The following is a 22,314-nucleotide window of genomic DNA, read 5'->3' as shown; positions in this document are numbered from 1 at the left end:
TACCTTAGTAGCTGGCTCTGCTCTGTAACAGGATGTGGAAGGAGCATTTAGTTAGAATTAGTTAGAATTTAGAAATGATTGAGATAAAACTGAAACTTCACGGGAAATAACTGTGGTTTGGGAGTCTCTTAGCCCTGGAAGTTCAGTGCCACATGGGATGCTCATTCTTTCTTGACTCCTCCTGGTTCCTCCACGTGGAATTGGGTAGCCTTGGTGACACTGTCTAATTGGGGAATCATGGACTGCTCCCAGGGCCTGCCTGGGAAGCGGTTCAGGTGAATTTCCACCTCTGGCCTTGCACAAGAATAGAACCTGGGGTCGACTGAGTGGCTTTCCTCAAGCCCCAAGCTAGAAGCTGCTGACTAAGGCTAGATTCTAGACTAGGACTTGGGAGGCGGAGAAGGGGTCGGGGATTGGACAAGGATGGTGGAGGGGCCCAGGAGCGACCACTTTGGGATTCTGGCTGGGAGGGTGCAGGTGGTGCTCCATCTGCACCATTGCAGGGTGAAGAACATGGGCTTTGAAGTAGGAGGGACCTAAGTCCAAACTCCGGCCACCCACTTGCTAGCTGTGTCCCCTTGTGTAAATCACTTAACCTCTTGGTTTCCCCCAAAGTGGGCCTAAGAGGAGTGAAAATGCCTCCCTGCAGGGTTGCAGTCAAGTCTAAATGCAGGGAGCATGAATGCTGCTGGCGCCAAGCTGTAGCCGCTGCTGTGGCGTCGACAGAGCCATTGCAGCACAGAAGGTCTGGCCTGCACTCACTGCGGGACGTGGACAAGGTGCTTCCCCTCTCTAGACCTCGGTTTCCTCATCCGTCAAAGGGGAAGTTGATCCACAAGACCCTAGAGGTCAAGAGCAGTGCACCGGAGACACTGAGGGCAGGAAAATGACCAGGGTAGGGAAAGGAATGGGAAGTTTCTCGGCCTCCTACTCTTTCAACATGAGGAAACGTCTTTATTTTTAACTCTTTTATACAGTAGAGTAAAAGAGAAGAATTTTTCTTTTTTGAAAAGTTAAGGATTTAACTACCTTAAAAATGGAAAGACTAGGTGACCTGTTCTTGCTCCAAAGTATTATGGGGTCTATGATGGAGAATGGTGAACTGGATATGATGCTGTCACTAATGACCAGAGAGTAAGTCAATGGAACAAAGTGGATGCCACCCCAGGGGCACCCGGAGGAGGGGCACAGTCACAGGCTATTAGGGCATGACCCCATCACCCCATATAGTTCCTCTGCAGCTGCCCTTCCCAGCCAGCCAGTCCCTATCCAGAGGGTTCTGGTCCACGTACACCTGCAAGGACATGACTGAGGGTTAATATTGCACCCCCAAGGGGATTGACCAAGAGCCTGTAACAGACAGCTGAATAGACGGCAAGTTTATTGGAGAAATACACTGGTATTGCTCATCAAAATTTCTGTGTCACTGGGGTCGTCTGAAGCTGTAAGAAACCTTCACTACAGTTTGAGAACCTAGGGAGGAAAAATCACGGACGAGCTGAATACAAGGCAGGGTTTTTCTATTTGTTGTCAGACTTTGGAAAGATATAAGCTACACAGGTGTATGTGAGTGGGTGCGATTATATATATTCATGTTTCAAGTAAAATTCAGCTACTCAACACACATGGACTCTTACAAAGTCTTGATTCCATACCACTTTCATGTAGAGAACGGAACTTGGAAAGTTGGGTGTCTTCTTAAGGTTTTTGATCACCACTGATTCTACCCTTTCCCCTCCACACTCCACAATGAGACTGGGGGATGTGACAGACGCCATCTGGTAGTTCTTCATATTTCTTAAGCCCCAAGCTAGAATCTAAGAAAACAATGCAAAGAGAAGGGAAGCAAATCCAACATATTAAAAATAATATTCAAGAGGAAAAATTCTTTCTTAATAACTGGTAAATTCTTTAAGATTGACTTGTGTAGATTTGCTAAACTCTCTGAGACTGTTATCCTAGAAAGCCTGCAGGTCATCCAGAGAGAGTGGTTTACCTCCTTCCTTCTTCTGCCCGAGCAGTAAAAAGCAGAGCCTGAAGAGCGCAGGAATCGAATCTTGGCTCTGTGAACTCTGGCAAGTTCCTAACCTGTATGTCTCATCTACAAATAGGACTGAGACTATTATCTATCACAGGGTTATTTTAACGATTAAGTGTAAACTTCCTAACACAGTGTCTGACATGCAAGCATTAAAACATGATAGCTGTTGTTTAAAGCCATATGCCTCAGTCTCTGGGAACTCTTGGCAAGACTGCCTGTAAATGGAAATCTCGACTTAACAGTTGCTTGACTGGACAAAGTGGGCGCCTCAATAGCAGGCCAGACACTGTCCATCACACTACTCAGTTGGCTCCATCGGTGTGTATCTGCTCCAATTTCCCATTACACCCTTCACACTCTCCACCTCTGCCTCCCTCTCAGGTCCCCTCCTCTCTGCAAACACAGACACGCTGCTCTGAGTCCGCCTTTCCTCTCCCAGTTCTCCAGCTGAGCTGGGAAACCCAGAAATCTACTGATTCCCAGTAAATGAGAACTCTAAATTCCCCCAGCAGTGCTGGAATTGACTGTTCTTGTGCCTTCAGCAAGCCTTCTGTTTCCACGAATATTTCAAATTTTTGGACAAATTATATAGGAAGTTGGAGACAGCAAGAGAATATGCGGCAAGATTCCATTTCCTATACGAAAGATCCCAGTTCCAGATCCACATCCATTTGATTCGCTCAATAAAACTTAGAGAGCAGCCTACCTCAATGGCAGTGAGCTGAACAACAGGCCGGATCCCCTGTGGGACCATGTATAGATTTGGTGCCCGTTGTGAGGGCAGAATGGGAAGGTTGGAGCCATCCTGTGAAACAAATATGGAAATGTCAATGCCTCCTTTTAGTTCAAGTAAACAGTGCCTGGTGTTATTAACAAGTATTTTAAGCAGCTACTCTGAAAGAATATATGAGTGAGACCTCAGCAAGTACCTTGTGCCTGAGAATCAGCTCTGCAGTTACAAGGACATCCCCACAAGTCTTGTCTCCATTCATGACTGGGTACCAGAGAAGTTTGGGTGTGATGTCCATTTCTGAGTTTAGTTTCACCAGAGGAGAGCACATGCTTCGTCCTAAAAATTCATCTTTGCCCTAGAGAAACAAGCAATCCTTAAATTCCCCATCAAACAACCCTATAAACCTCCATTACCCCCCAAGTCATCTTAGAAATTCTAAATTACCTACCACTTGGTCATTGTCAAAAAGCTCTATGATAACTTTGGGTGGGTTCTGTAGGACTGTTTGTGGTTCCCCATAGATTTCAATTTCATCAAATATGATTGTTTGGTCCCACGTGGGATTCAGAGTTGAGTGGATGATCTCAGTGGTTTTACTTCGATGGAGGAAGGAGACATGAGCATATGGATCTAAAGCAAAAAAAGAGAATGACAGTAGGGCCGTAGCTAAAGTCAGAAACCGTAAAACTTCCAAAAGAAAACAGGGGGTAAGCTCCTTGACACTGGCTTGGCGATGATTTTTTGAATTTGACACCAAAAGCAAAGGCAACAAAAGGAAAAATAAACAAGTGGGACTATATCAAACTGAAAAGCTTCTGCATGGCAAAGGAGACCATCAACAAAATGAAAAGGCAAGCTGGCAACTTATGGATGAATGGATAAAGAAAAGTACACACACACACATACAATGGAAGACAATTCAGCCTTAAAAAAGAAGGAAACCGGGGCTGGCTCCGCGGCCGAGTGGTTAAGTTCCTGCACTCTGCTGCGGCGGCCCAGGGTTCGGATCCTGGGCACGGACATGGTACCACTCGTCAGGCCATGTTGAGGTGGCGTCCCACATCCCACAACTAGAAGGACCCGCAACTAAGATATACAACTATGTACAGGGGGGATTTGGGGAGATAACGCAGGAAAAAAAAAAAAAGAAGGAAATCCTGCCACTCATGACAACATGGATGAACCAGGAGGGCATTATGCTAAGTGAAATAAGCCAGAGAGAGAAAGACAAACACTATATAGTATCACTTATATATGAAATTCAAAATAAGGTCAGGGGCTGGCCCCATGACAGAGCAGTTAAGTTTGTGCACTCCGCTTCAGCAGCCTGGGGTTTGCCAGTTTGGATCCTGCATGCAGACCTATGTATTGCTTATCAACCCATGCAGTGGCAGGCATCTCACATATAAAATAAAGGAAGATGGGCACAGATCTTAGCTCAGGGCCAATCTTCCTCAGCAAAAAAAAGGAGAAGGATTGGCAGTGGATGTTAGCTCAGAGCTAAGCTTCCTCAAAAAAAAAAAAAGGTTAAACTTATGAAAACAGAGAGTAGAATGGTGGTTGCCAGGGGCTGGGGGGGAAGTTAATAAAAGGGTAGAGATTTCAGCTATAAGATGAATACAGTGTGAGGATCTCATGTATAACATGGTGACTATAGTTGATAATACTGTATTATATAAGTGAAATTTGCCAATAGAGTAGAACCTAAGTGTTCTAACACACACAAAAAAAGGTAAATATGTGAGATGATGCATGTGTTATTTAACTCAATTGTGAGAATCCTTTCATAATGTATATGTATATCAAATCATCACATTTTACACTTTAAATTTATTACTTTTTGTCAAATTACACCTCAATAAAGCTGAAAAGAAGATAAGGAAAAAAAAAAGCAATCCATTTCCTCTTCGAGCTAAATAATTTCACCAAAACTTTTTGCAATTGCCTGGGAGCTGACCTATCTGAGTCTAACTTGAAGCTTTTGCAAAAGGCAAAAGGGTGCTTAGTTTTTAGCATTGCAGTGTCATGGGAATGGCACTCTGCTTTTGCCCTGATGATACCTATCATGTCTCAAACTGCAAGGAATGTGTTTAGAGCTTTACGCAACTTTAGTCAAGAATTTTGATAGGATGCTAACTTTGACTTTCAATGATTGAGTGCCCCCTGGTGGTGAATATTAAAAAATGTCTTCAAAAACCATTTTGGAGATTTGTATTATAGGAATATCATGAATCTGTTTTAATTTGTAAGAAAAGGAAAGCATTCACAAATGTTGGTTAATATTCGTACTTGGAACACAACTCACAATTGATGTGAGCATGCCAGAGTGTCAGGTAGCTGCTTTAAGAGCTGTTTTCACAGAAGGCCCATGGCAGTTCCGCTGGCCTTCAGGTCCTGAAGTGGAAGGCTCCCCACCTAGCCCAGGCAGCACCTGAACCAGTCATGGTCCCACAAGCAACAGCCCAATGGCCCAGGCAGCAGGTCCCCGACCTTCCCCTTAGAACCAGTCCAAAGGCAACAAAAGCGGCCGGGGTGTTGGTGTGGGGGTGATGAAGCCTCATGGTTTTATGGTGCTGGAAATTTGGGGAGCAGGCTGCAGAGGAGGTCAAGATGGACTCCAATTTTGCTTCAAGCCTGGTGCTGTAGGCAAATGGGTAAATTTGTGACCTTTTTGCCAACTTAAGAGAGCTACAAAAAAATATAAAGTGTCTTAACTTACCAATCAACCCAAGAACCCTGGATGAAAACACCACTATGTGGATAGACAGAGAGCAGAAACTGCTTTTCTTCTTGGTGCTTTTTATTACTCAATCAATTAATGATTATCAGTACTAAAGGACCATGTATCTTCTCCAGCACCCAACAACCACACTTGACATACTCAGTGATTACATATCTCATGACTGAGCAATTTACTTCGTGCGCATCAACCTCAGTGGGGAAAAACTTCTTGTGGTTGTTAGGAATAACTAAAAGCATACACTTGATGAAAAGGAGAATCAAGCCAGCCTGCTTTGTAATGTGTGAGATGGAGATTTTTTTCCTTTACCTGAAAAGCTATCCTTGTCTAGAGCCTTGAGGTTTCTGGCTTGATAGATGTAACAGCGCAGATGGTAAATGTAGACTCCTAGAAAGAACAGGGTGGAGGTTACTTACAAGAAACATAACACGGCTATTTTTTCTGGACTATTTAGAGACAGTACATGTTTCAGATAAATGGGTCACGAAAATCTATTTCCCCACAGTAAAGAACACATATAATGGCGATGATGTGTCCTCCCAAAGTAGTTCTGTTTCCCGTAAAATGAAACTTACTTTAAAAAATGCTACAGTAAGCTCAGTGCAAGTGTGTCAATCAGGAGGACATTACTTCCGGTGTAAACTACCTGGATTTAGGGGACTGCTTGTCATCCCTGATCTTTAAAATGAAACTGGGTCTCCAGGAGCCATAGACGTAGGGCTTTCTGAACCATTCCAGCACCAGATCTAGGGAACGGTTATCTGCTACAAGTTTCTTGGATATTTCAAAATCTTTATACTCCTTATCCTTATTATATTAATGCATATCCACCCCCTTCCACTCCCCATTCCCCCCTAAACACACATAATTTGACAGATAGTAGGACATTGTGATTCAGTGCACAGATCTGGGGAACCACACTACTTGAGTTCAAATCTTGTCTCTGGTGCCTACAAGCTGTAAGACATTTGTCAAATTATTTCATCTTCCTGTACCTTGGGTTCCTTACCTGTGAAACTGGGAACAATAACAGCACCACTTTCTAGGGTTGTTATTAAGACTAAATAAGTTAATATATACACAGTGCCTGGCACATGCTAACCTCTATGAGCATTTTCTCTTACTATTACAGAGTAGGTCTGTCCATTCCAAAATCCCTCAAGGTTATCATCGAAATCAAACTTTACTTAACATTTTGAACCTTTTTTCTAATTAAAATAATCTTTGGGGGGCTTCATAGAATAAGTACATGTTGAACACACCATATTAAAATCAATGATTCAACCACCTCCTATCCCAAATACAATTTTTAAAACTGTATTTTAAAAAATCCTTTTCATTGAGTGATGAAAAGGAAAGTACATTCGCATAAAGAGATTCTTATATTTGGTGATTTGAAGAGTTTTCTTGAGATAAAAGTCATAGAAGTGGAATGCACAAACATATGTTTAAAACGTACTGTCGAATTTACAGGAGACAATGGGCGTGTTTGCTCCAAACACCGTGGTGGCACTGTATTTCTGTTTCTCTGTGCTTTTTTCATCTCCATCCTCAGTAGTGTCTGCGCCCTAAGGAGGCAGGAAAAATCAATTAACAATGCCTAAAAACAAAGAGGCAAGAATTACAAACAAATGGAATAGCGGCTTTCAAAAAAATTTTTTCTCATCCAGTCACTTCATTTTTAAAGACGAATACAGCCCAGGACATCAAGTGACTTCCCCCAGGTCACTTGGCTGGAAAGCAACAGAGCAAGAAGTTGAAGCTAGACCTTCTACCTCAAGTTCAGGTTTACCAAACCCTGCTGCTGAAAGGCAAAAAAAAAAAGTGCAAAAGATAAATAAAGGGATTAGAAGGATGGGAAGAGGAAGAGAAAGAGCAGTGGGAGAAGAGCACAGCAGGGTCAGCGTGCAGAAATATAAAAATAGGCTGTGTTTGGAAATGGTCCCTGACTACCATGTTTTAGATCGACCACTGCCATTTTCTTATTCGTTCCTTCCACTTTTCTGCTTTTTTCCTCCTGCCTCCTGTATTGTGCTTCCATATGAATTGCTCTCTAATTCTGTGAGCAATCCTTCTGTTTTCCTCCCCCTCACATCTGCGCATTTAACTTTCTTGGTTTATGGAACAGTTGTAGTTTCCAAGGTGGGAACCAAGGATCCTGTGCCTGGGATGTTAATAGATGTCACCTACACCAAGGGTTTTGGAACAGATATATTTGGAAAATGTTAGGTGAAAAAACAGGTGTGTCCGCAGGAGGACTTTTTAGAACTTTTATATGTTAATAGTCTATTCATTCTGCAAAACTTATGAGCAACTAGGATGTGTAATTTTCCCCCAAATTATTTGCAGTCTTGCAGTGCTGGAGGGACCTCGATGGAGTGGGAGGTGTTATACCCAATACTCATGTATTTTCCCGGTACCAATATTATTTGAGCTTTGGCTATTTATTTTATTTTTTAAAGATTTTATTTTTTTCCTTTTTCTCCCCAAAGCCCCCTGGTACATAGTTGTATATTCTTCGTTGTGGGTCCTTCTAGTTGTGGCATGTGGGACGCTGCCTCAGCGTGGCTTGATGAGCAGTGCCATGTCCGCGCCCAGGATTCGAACCAACGAAACACTGGGCCGCCTGCAGCGGAGCGCGCGAACTTAACCACTCGGCCATGGGGCCAGCCCCAGCTTTGGTTATTTATTACTTACAAGGGCACCTTCAAGTTTAAAGATGGCAGCTGAACCATGTGTTTCTGAAGGAGCCATTTTTCTCCTCCAGCGTCTGCGGCGAAAGGTATCTGAACTACGTTGTTTCCAGTGAAATTTCCAGCCAATTAAAGAAGCATATTCCCAGCCCTCTTGGCCTTCATATTCTTCCCTGGCCTAAAAGAGAAGTAAAACTTTTTATCATCATCATCATCATCATCCTTATATTGATAAAGCAGATTATCTGGTCAATCAACAAATACGTATTGAAAATTTACTCTGAGCTAGGATCCAGGGATACAAAAGAGAAAAAATAGACAGGTTCTCTGCCCTTGAAGAGCTGATGGACCATGGGAATACAGAGAGATAACCAGGTAATTAACGTGGAATGAAATCTTGCCAAGGTGGTGGCTGCATCATCAGGAGAGGCATCTTATTCAGACTTGGAGGGGTGGGGCGCGCAGGAAAGCAAATGGATTCTTTCTCAAATTGCTTTCTACTTTCTCACTTCCTTAGCTCAGAAGAACACTGCTATTGTGAGACAGATGGGAAAACGTTATTATCTCCACTTTATATATGGAGGAAAAAAATGGGCACCACCCTCCCCAGGGTTTAAATGTCTCGTCTAAGCTAATGGCTATCATAACTAATAATGAAATGATAGATCAGGGTATATTACTTCTATAATAACTAATAACTAAACAGAATAGTACTTTTTAATCTCAGAAACTGTTTAAATATAAATGATCTCAGCTTTCAATGTTTTATTCAATTCCTTCAACAAATATGAGGGCCTACTATGTGATAGGGATTGCTGAGAGCTGAGGAAGCGATGAAGAAAAATACAGATAGGTCCTTGCCTTCATGTAGCTGACATCTTAGTGGTGGAAGTTTTATGTAAATATCTTAAAAGTATGACTAGATTTAGTAGATGTAAAATAATATTCAATAATATTCAATAATACTTATGATTTCAGAAATAAGAGCTCCCTGTAGGTTATTATCATTGTAGGGGCTATTTTTTCAACTTTGAATAAACATAAAATCCAGGTCAATCTTGTAACTGACCCTCTAGTTGTGTTAATCGTGGCATTGAAATATTTCACGTAGCCAGGAGTGAGGCAGGTTAGGGACGTGATCAAAGTCTCAACAATACTCTTGGGGAGAATGAGGCCAAGTTTCCGGTCTTCTGACTGCTGGCTCAGTGTTCTTTCCACTTCACCTTTGTGACTCATGTAGAAGAAGGGAGTCAAGTATCTCTAGAAACTTCTTACCCCATCAGGATAGGGATAACTGAATAACAAATATTCATTCATCAGCTCCTTCATTCTACTGCATTATTTATGAGGAACCAGTTCTTGAGCTAGCAAGAACGAAACAAAACGACTATGGCTCCATCTTGAGAACCACAGAGGAACCAAGAAGTTCACTGTCTAATAAAAAGTAACTTTACTGCACCTACTGAGTCAGGCACTTTGGGGAATAGAAAGAGTTCCTGTATGGCATTAGCCTAGGCTGGGTTCAAACACTGGCTCTATCATTTACCAGACACGTGACCTAGAGCAAATCTGCAGAGGTCACTCTATAAGCATTATCTGTAAAACGAGGATAAACGCAGATTTTGTGGATTGTAGATGATGCATATGCAGTACCTACCACTATAGAAGGCACACAAAACATGCCACTTATTATTGTTCTGAATATTATTGTTCCCCTTGACTTATTATTATTCCACTTAAGCCTATAATACTCTCATTAGATGCATGATGTTATACCCACTTTGCAGATGAGAAAGGAAATGAAGAAGCCAGGGTCTGAAACCTTCTGTATCTTATTCCAAGTCCTGAGCTGTTGCCACTACTCCATTACGCTACCAAAATAATTTCTCTTTCTATTACCACCTCTTGAGTGGCTCTCATTTAGCCCGCTTCAGAACCACCTGGAGGACTTGCTGAAACACAGATTGCTGGCCCCACCCCCCAGAGTTACTAAATCAGTAGATTTGGGGTCAGGGCACACTGTGAGAACCCTGGAGCAGGGCATTAGGCCTTTGACTGGCAAATGGCTTCTGGAGAAACAGCCGAGTTAACTGGAATTATTCATGGTTTGGAAGGCAGAGCCCCCAGCCCAGTTCCCTCCTACTGCTCCTCTTACCCTGGCAGTGCTGGAAGCGGTCTGTGTTAAATCTTTCTTGCGTTTTCGGACCAGCCTTCGCCGTCTATGAGTGTGGTACATTTTCTCTGCTGCAACCCAGGATTTGGGTTTATTATCGGGAGGAATGGTAATTCCATATTCCCAGCCTGGAACAGAGTTTGTGAATGGTTATCCAAAAGAGATGCATTTGCCAGATCACCAAATGAACTCCCGGGAAACATTCAGTCACTCCCTCTGCCCACAAACATTCTCTAATGTCACGACTGAATGCCACTGCTCCTTTCACTTTGCTGCAACTCAGCCAAACTGAATACGTCTCTATTCCCCTGGCTGCCTCTTCAAAAAGCTTCCTTGGTGGCCATGAGGTTCCCCTCACTTTTATACCTCCATTCATTCATGGTAATTGAGTGCATCTAAGACTAAGCCACAAGTACAAGGGGCAGAAGGGGACAGTGGTGAAGAGGGTGGACTGTGTGGCCACACAGCCTGGGTTCAAATCTCAGCAGCACTCCATGCTGGCTGTTGACTAAAACAGTTTTTTGCAAGTTAGTAAACCTGCCTATTGCTCAATTTCCACAGCATAAAGGTAAAATACATCTTTTTTAAAAGAACTAATCAAAATTATGCATGCAAAGCTCTAGGACCATGCTTAGCATATAGTTTGTGCTCAACCAATGCTAGCTGTTATTACAAGCCCTGGTGTGTGCATCAGATCAGCAAAGAACTTAATAATGCATTTGAAATCTTCCATATCAATGCTAGTTCTTTCTGAGTACTACTCCCACGTATAAGGAAAAAAAAAACCAAGCAAATTTTCTCTTTTGATAATTCCAAAAGTTATAGTTCATTTAACTTTAGATTGCTGTCCATGGAAAAGGGTAAAGACAATTAACAGAAGCTATGTCAATAATCTGCAATATTGCTGAATAGGACTTTTCATGCATTTTACAGTCCTTTCTGAGCTGGGGGGGACCCTGAGTGTGATGCTCCCAGAGAGGGTATGGGGTGTGATTAGGATAGAGAAAATCCAAACTCCAGTTCCCTCTCAAATTCTCATCCTGGATCCCCAGCATCTCAAAGTCCAGCGGCCCAGCCCCTGTCACCTTGAATCTTTCACTTTCAACAGCTTCCCAGCAGGCACCTATCCAAGCACTGGCCAGTCCTTCCGATTTTGCATCTGAATAGTCACTGGTAACAACACATGACCTGGTTGTCATACATCCACAGGGCTAAAACTCCTCCCTCCCAAGGAAACTTTACTTTGGCAAACCAGGGCCTTGCTGTAGAGCCCCTGGTAAGAGATCTAAAATGTTACCTTTCTCATCCACGGCCCGATTTATGTCATACACCCATGCATCATCTTCCCATTCCCAACCTGGAGGGCATGTGAGCTCACTGGGTGATGCCGCTTTATCACCGTTCTTTTAAAAAACAAAAACAAAGAATAGAGAGAAGCCATAGTGTCAAGTAACATACGAAAGCGAGAGATGATTCCTCACACTTAACTATAGTACTCCCATTAATATAGATACCATCTTAGACATCAATCTTACTCAGAAAAATCTCTAATCTTTATTTATGCATAAATGTTATACAAAAATTAATTTTTAAGAATACTTTCTGTTTTCACTATTAGGGAATATATTAGGTTCAACCATGGGAAATTGTTTTGTAGGTCACAAATGGTCAAATATCAGCAATTGCAAGTGTTTCAACTTAATATTATGAAATGGTGCAACTCTCCTCATGAGGAGTTATAGTGGAAAGAACTCATCAGACATGGAAAAAGCATGACAAACACATTTTCTAGTACGGGGTAATGCTGCTGGAGGTTGTAGATGCTAATCATGTAAGATTGAGCAAAGTTTATGTTAAATATTCGCTTACATTCTGCCTAAAATCTGACGGGAGAGTTACGAAAAAAAGTTCATAGTAAAAGAAATAAAGGTGGTCCATAAACATATGGAAAAATATTCAGCTTTACTTTAAATTAAGAGTGTGTCAATTGAAATAACAACAAGATACCATTTATTCATGTATTGACAAAGATGTTAAAGTGGGATGGTGAGTATTTAGAAAAACAGCCTTCTAATATGCTGTTGCTGGAAATACAAATTTCTACCTCCTTGAAAGCAGTGTGGCAATATTTATCAAAATTTTATATATGATGAAACCTTGACCAAGCTAATCCAGGGATCTTTCCTATGGATAAACTTTTACAAATGAATTAAAATACATGTAATAAGGATGTTCACTGCCACATCATTTATAAAAACCAAAGACTGGGAAAAAACCCAAATGGCCACAAGGAGAGAATTAGTTAAATAAATTATAGTGGGTCCATAAAATAAAACACTCTGCAGGCATTTTTTAAAGGCTCATTGGAGCAAGGTGGTTCTAGTAGGATTTCACAGATTTAACACAACCCATCTCTTTAACTTAAAATGATTATTAAAGATTCCAAAATCAAGACTCCAAAATTTGCTAAAAGCAAACCTAGATTTTAAAGAGAAAATGTTTTCATCTTTCTTGGGGTCCATAAATATTTCAGGGCTGCTTTATACAACTATCTTTTCTCTAATAAAGGCTATTATGTATTAACAGTAACAGAAAAAGGCTTCATAATGATAGCATTGGGTCCGACAAAGAAAAAATATACAAAAGAAGATTTATATGTCTTGATATCAAAAGATGTCCAACATATATTGTTATGTGAAAACTACAAGTTTTAGAACCATGCATATAATCTTATTTAGGTGAGGAGAGAGGTTATATGCTTGTACATGAACAGAAGACTGCTATCAATGGCTACCCTGGGGGGTGGAATATGGATCTGGGAGAAAAATTATTTTCATTTCCTTTATGCTGTCTGAATATTTTAAAGACATGAACACTCAATTTGCTATGATTTTAAAAACTAGTTAAATAATAAATACACCTTTACAATAAAAAAAATTGCACAACCCAAACTTCACCATGTACCAACATCTAGTTAAATAGGCCCAGAGTCTTTTCTACAGAAAATAATTATAGGGCACAATGTGGCTTAAGTTATAGACGTAAGGCTGTTCAGAACATGAGACGGAGCAGAAGAGAAGGGGAAGCCATGCCTTGCGGTTGGTTATTTCACAGAGCTAACGTGTAAGGGTTTATCTGGCCCACTCACCGCATCCGTGTAGGTGTCCTCAGCCGGCTTCCACTCGCCCCCGGGGTAGCGACTCTCGTTCTGATACACTTCATCAGTGAACTCCGTGTGACCTGCGTCCGCCTCAGTCAGCAAGCTGCGGGCAAGGCTCATTTTATCAAAGAAGAGATGATAGCGACAACCCCAGCCATTTCCAATGGTCAGGAAACATCTACACTCTAGGGTGGTACCAGTTTCTGCCTCCATCTACCCTTTGGGTTCTCCACTCCAAACTCCTCTTTGCACTAACAGATTTTGACATTCCTTTGAAGAAGGGGCCTGCTGGATCAAGGAGACCTAAATTATAGAGAACTCCTAAGTTAGCAGGGTTGCTCCTTCTCAGTAATTAGGGTGGGGACTGGGAAAACAGTGTTGAGGGCAGCTTCTGATAGGGACCTTGTGTTCCATATTTCTGTTTCAGTTCAGGGCTGTTCAGCTTTTTGTCAGCAAAACTCTTGGCTAACAGGTCAAAAGAATAGGGGGTTTTCCTGCCTCGTTCCCCCTATTTTTAAAAAATGGAATAGAGACAACCTCAGGAGGCCATATGGAAACTTTTATTCATGGCTTGCTTGGTCTACAGAACACAAACTGAACAGAAGGAGTTTAATTTTCTGGATAGTTCCTAGGTAAAGAGCCAAACCAGGTCATTTAAGACTCCAAACTCCATTTGGGCACTTAAGAAATCCATACTGACTCTCTGCCATACCAATTTTCCTCTTGGATTTGGAACTATTTTGACAACGCATAGAAGAAAGTACAGAGGCTCCAACTCTGACTCAGTCTTCTGCCAAGTATCCACTCAAGTGAGGTTTCTTTTTCCTCTACCGTCTCTACATCTTTTCCCTGCTGTATCCTCCCCTAGAATCAAGCACTGGAAGGAAATCAGAAAACAGTCCCAGCCATTTGCATAAATTGGGCTTGTCCATCACTTCCCTGGGCCCAAGAGAGGGAGACTAGAAGACTTGGCTGAGCCTAGGGTCCCATCCAGCTCTGAGACATTTGACCTTCTGCTTTTCCAATCACAACGCCCCCCGCCCTTGCCTGTCCTCACTAACCTTCCTTCCTTCTGTCCTATTCAAATCCCATTTCCCTTCTCCTTACTAGTGACCCCAACTTCATCCAAAGCAAGCAGTCAAGGGTTAAAAGCAATCAGGCGCAAACACTGGGTCTTAACAGACCAGACCCAGCATACTCCTTCCTTCTTCCCAAATGCCTATGTAGTTATAGGAAATAAATGTGGACAGAGAGAGCAAACTCTAGGCCTTGAAATCCAACGTCACAAGCTTGCTTCCTCTGAACTCAAGTATGCTGTCATGAGGTGGAGAGAAGAGAGAGTTCTGGTTATAATACTGTTGGCAACACTCAGAAACCAGGGTGTGGGCTCCCCCAGACTCCCGGGGAAACACGCTTGCCCCTCTCTACTGTGTCCTTTTAATAACAGCTTTGAGACAGAATTCACATATCATACAATTCACCCATTTAAAATGTACCCTCTGGTTCTTGCAGACATTCCTGCATAACAATTGAGTGCTGGTTTTGGTGCCCAGGCTGGACTTAGGTGTTAGCCCCAGCTGTACCACTTAAGAGCTGTGTGTCTTTGGACAAGTACTTAATCTCTCTAGTTCTCAGTTTCCACATGTGTAAAGTGGAGACAGTAGGATTACTGGGAGATAATTCTCCATGAGACTCTTGCATTTCTGCACAGAGGCCCCAAAACCTTTGTTACAGTCTATCTTTTAGAGGATGTTAAATGGGGAACAACCGTGGAAGACAGAGACAGTGTCTCTCTCCAGTGCAAAGGGCCAGCATGCTTGCTACCCATTATAAAAGATTCAGGAGCCCTAATCTCAGGGTTCCTCTCCTGTTATGCGATGCACTGCATATGCAAGAGTCATCTGGCCCTCTTCGTGTCGCCCTGTGGGAACTGGGGCTCAAAAACTAAAATAAAGGTTGACATTCTGACACAGCTACTGCTTGTGTCTCCTGCCAACATCCACAAAACTGTGGCAGGTGACCTTGTTAGCTTGCAGGTAGGATAAAAATCTGACCCTTCACAATTTTTGACACTACTGATCCTGTAGGGCTGTAGTGTAGATTCAATAAGATGATGCCCGTGCTTAGCATACTGCTTGACACATTCACACATAATGAGTTCTCAGTAATTGTTAGTACCAAGTGCCTTTCATATTTGTTTGTCTTATCATGGGACGCTGATGACATCTTTCAAGTTTCTATGAATTTCTGCGGACTGACTTCTGCTCAGTGGGTGTTACGTAAATAAGATCAAGAATGATGACGGAGAAGATTCATTTAGCATTTCTTGGGAAAGGCTTCATTGCCATCCTTTTTTCAGAAAATGGAAAACTTACCTTCTTTCAGGATCAACCATCCAGTCTCCTTCCCATTCCCAGCCTTTTGGAGGCAAAAAGAATTCCCTCTTGAGTTTTATTTTCCCTGTGACATCAGAAAATTTATGACGACCCACTAGTCCAGAGGTGCCCCATTTTCCAAACATGAGAGCTTGATTTTCATACTATTAAAAAAAATGAAATTGGAGAAACACCATCAGAGAGCAAGAAATAAAGCCAGCCCATACATTTCAAGTTCACCTGAAACTTAGGCTAGACAGCACTAAACAGTGAAAAAGCTTATACTCAGAAGGTAGAGACCTAACTTAGGCTGATTACGCAACTTAAGGTAAACCATTGATCCTTCTAAGACTCAGTGTTCCCATCTGTAAACCAGAGATAATACTATCTTTCTTAGCGAGTTGTCCTGGAGCTCATATGTGCAAATGATTGTGAAAGTGCTTTGTAAACAGTGGTATATCATTGCTAGTTATTTCTATTATTATTTTGAATGGCTCCAAATAGTTCTCTGAACCAAATCTTTTAAATACTGATAAAAGTCCTCAATTTATGAACGTGCAGTCTTCTCAAAGTTTGTCAGTCTACTGCCTAGAACTTGGGGCACATATCCCCACAGAAACAATCATATAATTGATGGTACACTTTCCAGGCAGTCCACAGGGAATCTGTCTGAAACAGGAAGGTCATTTTAGCACTCAGAATATATAGGGCCTAAAAGTTCTGAGAATCTCCTCTAGAGGGCGGAGGGTAGACCACGACCTTTCTGGAAGCAGGTTTAACGGCAATGGCAGACTCTGGTTTACAGAGGCATTCCTTTCTAAATTGGAATTTATAAATCCACAATGGTCTGCTCTTCACTACGTCAACCATCGAAAGGGTTGAGATTGGCCAGTGGTGAGTGTTCCTGTTTGGGCCCAAGCTGAAATTTCCATTTGTCTGCTGATGAGCCCACTGAGATGATTTGCATATGTGACAGGGGAGTTTTGCGGCTGAAGGAGGAGGGAAGACGTTTGAGTAGGGACCTGATGGGAGATTGGGTTCAAGCAGACACAATAGTGCCTGTCTCAGATATTGCTTTGAGTCTGGAGAGGAGATGAGCTTCAGGCAGCAGCTATAGGAGCTGTTGTCACACGGGCTGTGAGACCCAGAGGCATGTGCATGGATCCTTTGGTTTCCAAGTGACAAGGACACAGAAAAGAGGAGCAAGGCATTCCCACCACTTCTGTTAGAAGCCAGTCTGGCTCTAGTAAAATCCAGGCAAGAATCTTGGCATGGACAAGAGGCATCAGCAGCAGTGGAGATGGCAGTCTCATGTGGCTTTGAGGATACAGCCTTTAACCAGCTGTGGGGCAGGACCATTAGCCCATGTGAAGCAGCTCAGAGACCTCCAGAAATCTGGAAGAAGGGGAGAACTTTGCAGAAAATTCAGGTCTGGTATTAGCAAAGATAGGCAAGAACCTGTGAAATTTTCATCGTTGTTACTAATGTGCCCCTACTGGTACTCACAGGCTGTTAGAATCTGGAGAAACTAGAGTCACACAAAACACCTGAAATGGGTGGATCATCTCTTTACATGAGTTGAAACTCAAGTTCACTCTGCGCAGAGAAGAAGCTGGAAATGGGAAGCATTGGAAGGGATCCCTAGACTGGGCATTCCCTGCTCAGTGCTAGCTTCTCCGGACTTAGCTCCCATCAGAGAGTTGGAGGGCGGGTGGACGCCAAGAAACCCCACAGGAATGCAGGAGCAAGCCTCTCCTATGTGTGCCCTGATGCCCTCACTCCACATGGCCCAGTTGACTGGACATCACCATCTGCCACTCAGGATCTCCCCTGCAGCCTCCAGTATACCATCTATTTACCTCCAATAGTACTTCCAAGACTGCACTGTAAGGACTTTGTGTGTGGCTCCCATGTGTTTCATTGCTTCTCAAGTGGTCCATTGATGCCCTATATTCACCCACATTGGAATCACTGCTCGTGTTAATCCCTAACTCAGCTACAGGATCAGAATCCCCAGGGTGGCCTTGGCATTCAGCATGTTTAACAAGACACTCAGTTTTACAATCATTGCAATAGATGATGAGATCCTTGAGGACAGGGCTTGGCCTCTTCATCACCTTCAGCACCTGCCTCAGTGCCTGGCATAAAACCACCACTCCCTAAAAACCTTGATGGATGGATGGATAAATTCTAATACATATTTATTTATTCATAAATATTTATAGGAACCTACTATATGTCAGGTAGTGTCAAGTGAATAAAAAGCAAAAATAAAAGATGCCCCGGGTTTTCTTGCCCAGCAAGCAGATCAGAACCACAATCCTGAACCCGTTGTCAGGTATAGTGGTGGGCATCAGCAACACATTTATAAATTAGCTAGAACGAAGACAGTCTTTTTCCCATTTATTTGAGCGGGAAGGCCCATCTGTAGAAGAATAGAGGTCATATAATAGTATATAAAAATAGTATATAAAATAATAGTTGTATATATATTTATTTTATATATATTTATATTTGTTATAAAAACAAATCAAAATAATTCTGCTTTTGGCTGTACAAGTGTGTAAAATTTATTTAAATTGGTTTAATTGTAAATGAAACCTTTAATTAACTAAGCGGATTTTTAACTTAGTAAAGGTTTTACAAATTATATCTATTGCTTTTGAGGCATTCAGGCAGCATTTTCTTTGCCCTGGGGCAACTCATCTGAGACTTCTCCTAAGCGGGAAATGAGTCTTCTGTGGTTTAAAGGCTGCCAACCCCAAGCAGGCTGCTCAAGGTCTGTACCTCTCAAGTGCCCTCATCCCCGGGATGTTTGTGTGTGAATCACTCTGGTGTGTCCCAATGTTGACAACAAAACCTCCAGTCAGTCTTTCCCTATCCTCTTAGGTTAAGGTGCCCCGGATAGGATTTTAGGTAGTGGTGATGGTGCAGTTGTTTTTGATAGGTGAATGTTTTCCAGAAAGGTGAAAAGTAAAAGTACCCCCCACAAAGAGGAAAAGAGAGTGATGTCATTAAGTGTACCATTTCCGCAAAGACGGTGAAGGTTCCTTCCGCGAAGCTATTGAACTTCTTCTCAACAGCACTTAAGCCCAGCCAGATGTTCACTCGCAACTCCACAGGCACCTTTGGTCCATTGCTTTTCTCCTGCGGATACTGTGAGATGCACATTAACGAGCACGTTATGCCGGGCACAGCAGGGGCTGTGACAATAAGTTCAAGTCCAAAGCAGACTGAACACCTAATCATTGCTCTCACCAGTCTAATTTCACGTTTGCAGAGTTAAAATATTTCCAAATGACCCTAACGCAAAGATGAAAATAACAACTAAAACGTGGTTCTCAAAGTGTGATCCATAGACTGCCATGTGTCCCTAAGACCTTTCCAGGAGGTTCACAGGTAAAACTATTTTCCTAATGATACTAAGATGTTATTAGTCTTTTTCACGGTATTGAGATTGGCACTGACAGTGCTAAAGCGATGGTGGATAACACGTGGGCACTGCAGCAGGAATCAAGGCAGGGACACCAAACTGTACCGCAAGTAAATGTTTTCTTCATCACTCTCAGTGAAGAAAATAAATGCCAGCTTTACTTAAGAATTCTCTTGATAAAGCAGTAAAAGCTACTCATCTTATTAAATCATAATCCTAGATTACATGTCTTTTTAAAATGTTGTGTGATGAAACAGGAAGTACACACAAAGCACTTCTGTGGCATATTAACATATGTCTTGAGAAAAAGCTCTTGTGCAGTTGTTTGAGCTGTGAACTGAATTAGCCTTTTTTCTTTTAATGGGATTACTTTTTTACTTGAAACAGCGATTGCCAGACAAATATGGTTATTCAGCCGTGGGTAGGGGGCAGACGTTTTCTTGAACATAAACAAAGTGAGCCTGTCTCTCCACGGACAATAACTGACTGCATTTTGTTGTCAATGATAAAATTCAGGCTTTCAAGTACAAATAAGGATTTTGGAAAACTTGCATCTATCACGGTGAGCTCGATAGCATCGCAATACATAAGACTTGTTTCTGGTAAGTGGTATTAATGAATGTGATTTTTTTCGATTTTGTACAATGAAATGTATCATATTTCTGTATAACTCTGTGAACCATTTCCCAAATGATCAATGCTTACTGTTACAGAACCACACATGGATAAAAGAACCATTCAAAGTACAAGACAGACCAATGGATTTTAATGCAGCAGAGAATGAAAAGTTCATTGATATGATTTCAGATTCCACATTGCAATTAACCTTTTAAAATCTACCACTTGTTGAGTTTGGTGTTGTATCAAAGATGAGTATCCACAATTATCTAAAAAGATTATTAAAATATTCCTCTCTTTTCCAACTACATATCTATGAGGCCAGATTCTCTTCGTATACTTCAACCAAACAACTTAGTCCATCAGATTAAATGCAGCAAATAGGAGAATCTAGTTATATTTCTGTGAAGCCAGACATTAAAGAGGTTTGCAAAACTATAAAACAGCATCACTCTGCTCTCTGATTTTTAAAGAAAATACAATTATATTTTATAAAAATATGTAATTTATGCTAACATGAAACGGATTTATTATTTTAAAATAAATTAATAAATATTTTTAAAGTTTCAGTTTTAATTTCTATTACAGTAAATATTAATAGAAAAAACCCACATAAACAAAAGCTCCCTGGAGTCTTCGGTAATTTTCGCAAAATTATTTTTTTGTGTAAAGAGGTCCCAAGACCAAAAAAACCCCCAGTGAATTAAGTGACTCCCTAAACTGATCATGAGAATTAACAAAATCAATAAATATAGAAAACATTCTCTTAAAAGCATTTTGCTGTTTATCCACTGAGTTCTAAAACCTAACACGGAGAATACCACCTTCCCTCCTCTCCCACCCCCTGTGAAGTTTTATTTATTAATCAGTTTGCTTCCACCTACTGCTGAGGTCAATTATGATTGTGGTTCTATCTTAAGTAAAATTTATTCCACCAAGAGATACTTGAAGGAAGATAATCGCTCTGGTTCTATTTTCAACCTCCTGATTAAAGAGCAACGAGTACATTTATTAAAAGTTGGCAGATAGCTCCTTGTTTTAAGAGAACACTCTCCTCTGATTGCTTTTTCTCTTCTCGATTTTTATTCCTCTTCCACCAATCCCAAGACCTCGGTTGGGGTTGGCCAGGGAGAAGGGTGTCAAACATGCAGCTGGGAACTCTTCCCATCTGTGTCTAGCCCCAGGCCCTCTTTTGGTTCTCCTTCTGCACACACAAGAGCAGTTCTTAGCCCGGGGGCCTGGGATGGACTTAGAGGTTCTGTGAAGCTCCTGAATCATTTGCAAAATAATGGATGCATGTGTTCTAGAAGAGAGGGCGAGGAGTTTTCCTCAGGTGCTTAATGGGGTCCATGACTCTAAGAATGTTCAGAAGCCCTGTCCTAAAGTAGAAATTCTCCTTTTATTTCAATTTGAGGGCCCATATGCTTAGGGCAATAAATTCCATGGACTATCCATATTACCTTCTCTTTTTTTCTACTTCCCAAATGCTCACTAGAAAGGAAGGGAAGAAAGGCATTGCTTTGCACATGACATTAGAAGTAAGCGAAAATGCATGGCAGAAAGCAAAGCCCTCCCAATGCCATGTTAATATTAGTGTCACAAAGACCTCTACAGGAAGTATCCCTGATTGAATGCCAGCAGACTTCAGACTACTCTCTGAGAATTACTGCTCTAGGGGAAGGGGCCAGAATGAGCTAGAATTGATCATGATCACCCTAGCCATCCAACGGTTGGCAAATTAGAAAACAGCCCCTTCTCAGGAATATGGATTTTGCATTTGAGTATCTCGCATTACACAGGGATGAGGACATACCTTCAGAAAGATGGTTTGGGTTTTCCCACAGTATTTCCCAGATGCATCCTCACCACTGGTGGAGTACAAAACCTGATGTGCAGGAATGCGCGCATAGGCCAGTCTTTTCTCTCCCCGGATCATCCAGATGATAATGTCAGGCATACTGTTCTGCGGCTGGTCATGTGGGTGGACGGAAGTAGAAGCAAAGCTAGAGTTAGTCCAAACACAGAGGGACTGGAGACGCTGCAGAGTGGACCCTCAGGGCTCCACTTAGCAAAGAAACACTGCGTTTAGGGCTCGGTCCAAATTCCTGAGTCTCACATCTTCTAGGACCACACTGTGAGCCTGCAGGGCTGGGAGGCAGGCTGTAGCTGGCCAAAGGGAAGACTAGAGGAAAGCAGAGGGGGAGCTTCACCCGCCAGAAGTTCTACCTACATAGCTCTGAGAGCTATTTTAGGAAATACTCACTCTTATCTCCCCCATCATTTAAAGAAAGCCATCAACAGCAGTCAAAGGATTACAGGTTTCATATATTTCATAGGACACAGACGGA

The 22,314-nt window shown here is 41.9% G+C and overlaps 1 protein-coding gene across 6 annotated transcripts in view; it reads right to left on the bottom strand.

Annotated features, from left to right (window-relative positions):
* Positions 1–22,314, bottom strand: part of MYOF (myoferlin) — a 152,946-nt gene that overhangs the window by 35,339 nt on the left and 95,293 nt on the right. For all 6 annotated transcript variants that reach the window (XR_011537338.1, XR_011537336.1, XM_070609490.1 and 3 more), the window contains 13 exons: positions 21,780–21,935; positions 18,940–19,071; positions 15,916–16,079; positions 13,529–13,643; positions 11,678–11,783; positions 10,363–10,508; positions 8,212–8,385; positions 6,974–7,082; positions 5,824–5,901; positions 3,223–3,404; positions 2,971–3,129; positions 2,748–2,846; positions 1,656–1,817 (listed from right to left, as the gene is read on the bottom strand). Coding sequence is in view for 4 of the 6 variants with exons in the window: in XM_070609490.1 (XP_070465591.1) it covers positions 1,656–1,817; positions 2,748–2,846; positions 2,971–3,129; positions 3,223–3,404; positions 5,824–5,901; positions 6,974–7,082; positions 8,212–8,385; positions 10,363–10,508; positions 11,678–11,783; positions 13,529–13,643; positions 15,916–16,079; positions 18,940–19,071; positions 21,780–21,935 (1,782 nt within the window). In the remaining 2 variants the exon portion in view is untranslated. The remainder of the gene's footprint in view (positions 1–1,655; positions 1,818–2,747; positions 2,847–2,970; positions 3,130–3,222; positions 3,405–5,823; positions 5,902–6,973; positions 7,083–8,211; positions 8,386–10,362; positions 10,509–11,677; positions 11,784–13,528; positions 13,644–15,915; positions 16,080–18,939; positions 19,072–21,779; positions 21,936–22,314) is intronic.

The sequence above is a fragment of the Equus przewalskii genome, chromosome 1 (assembly GCF_037783145.1).
Source record: "Equus przewalskii isolate Varuska chromosome 1, EquPr2, whole genome shotgun sequence".
Taxonomy (NCBI): Eukaryota; Metazoa; Chordata; class Mammalia; order Perissodactyla; family Equidae; genus Equus; species Equus przewalskii.
This window is presented reverse-complemented; position numbering and strand designations above follow the sequence as displayed.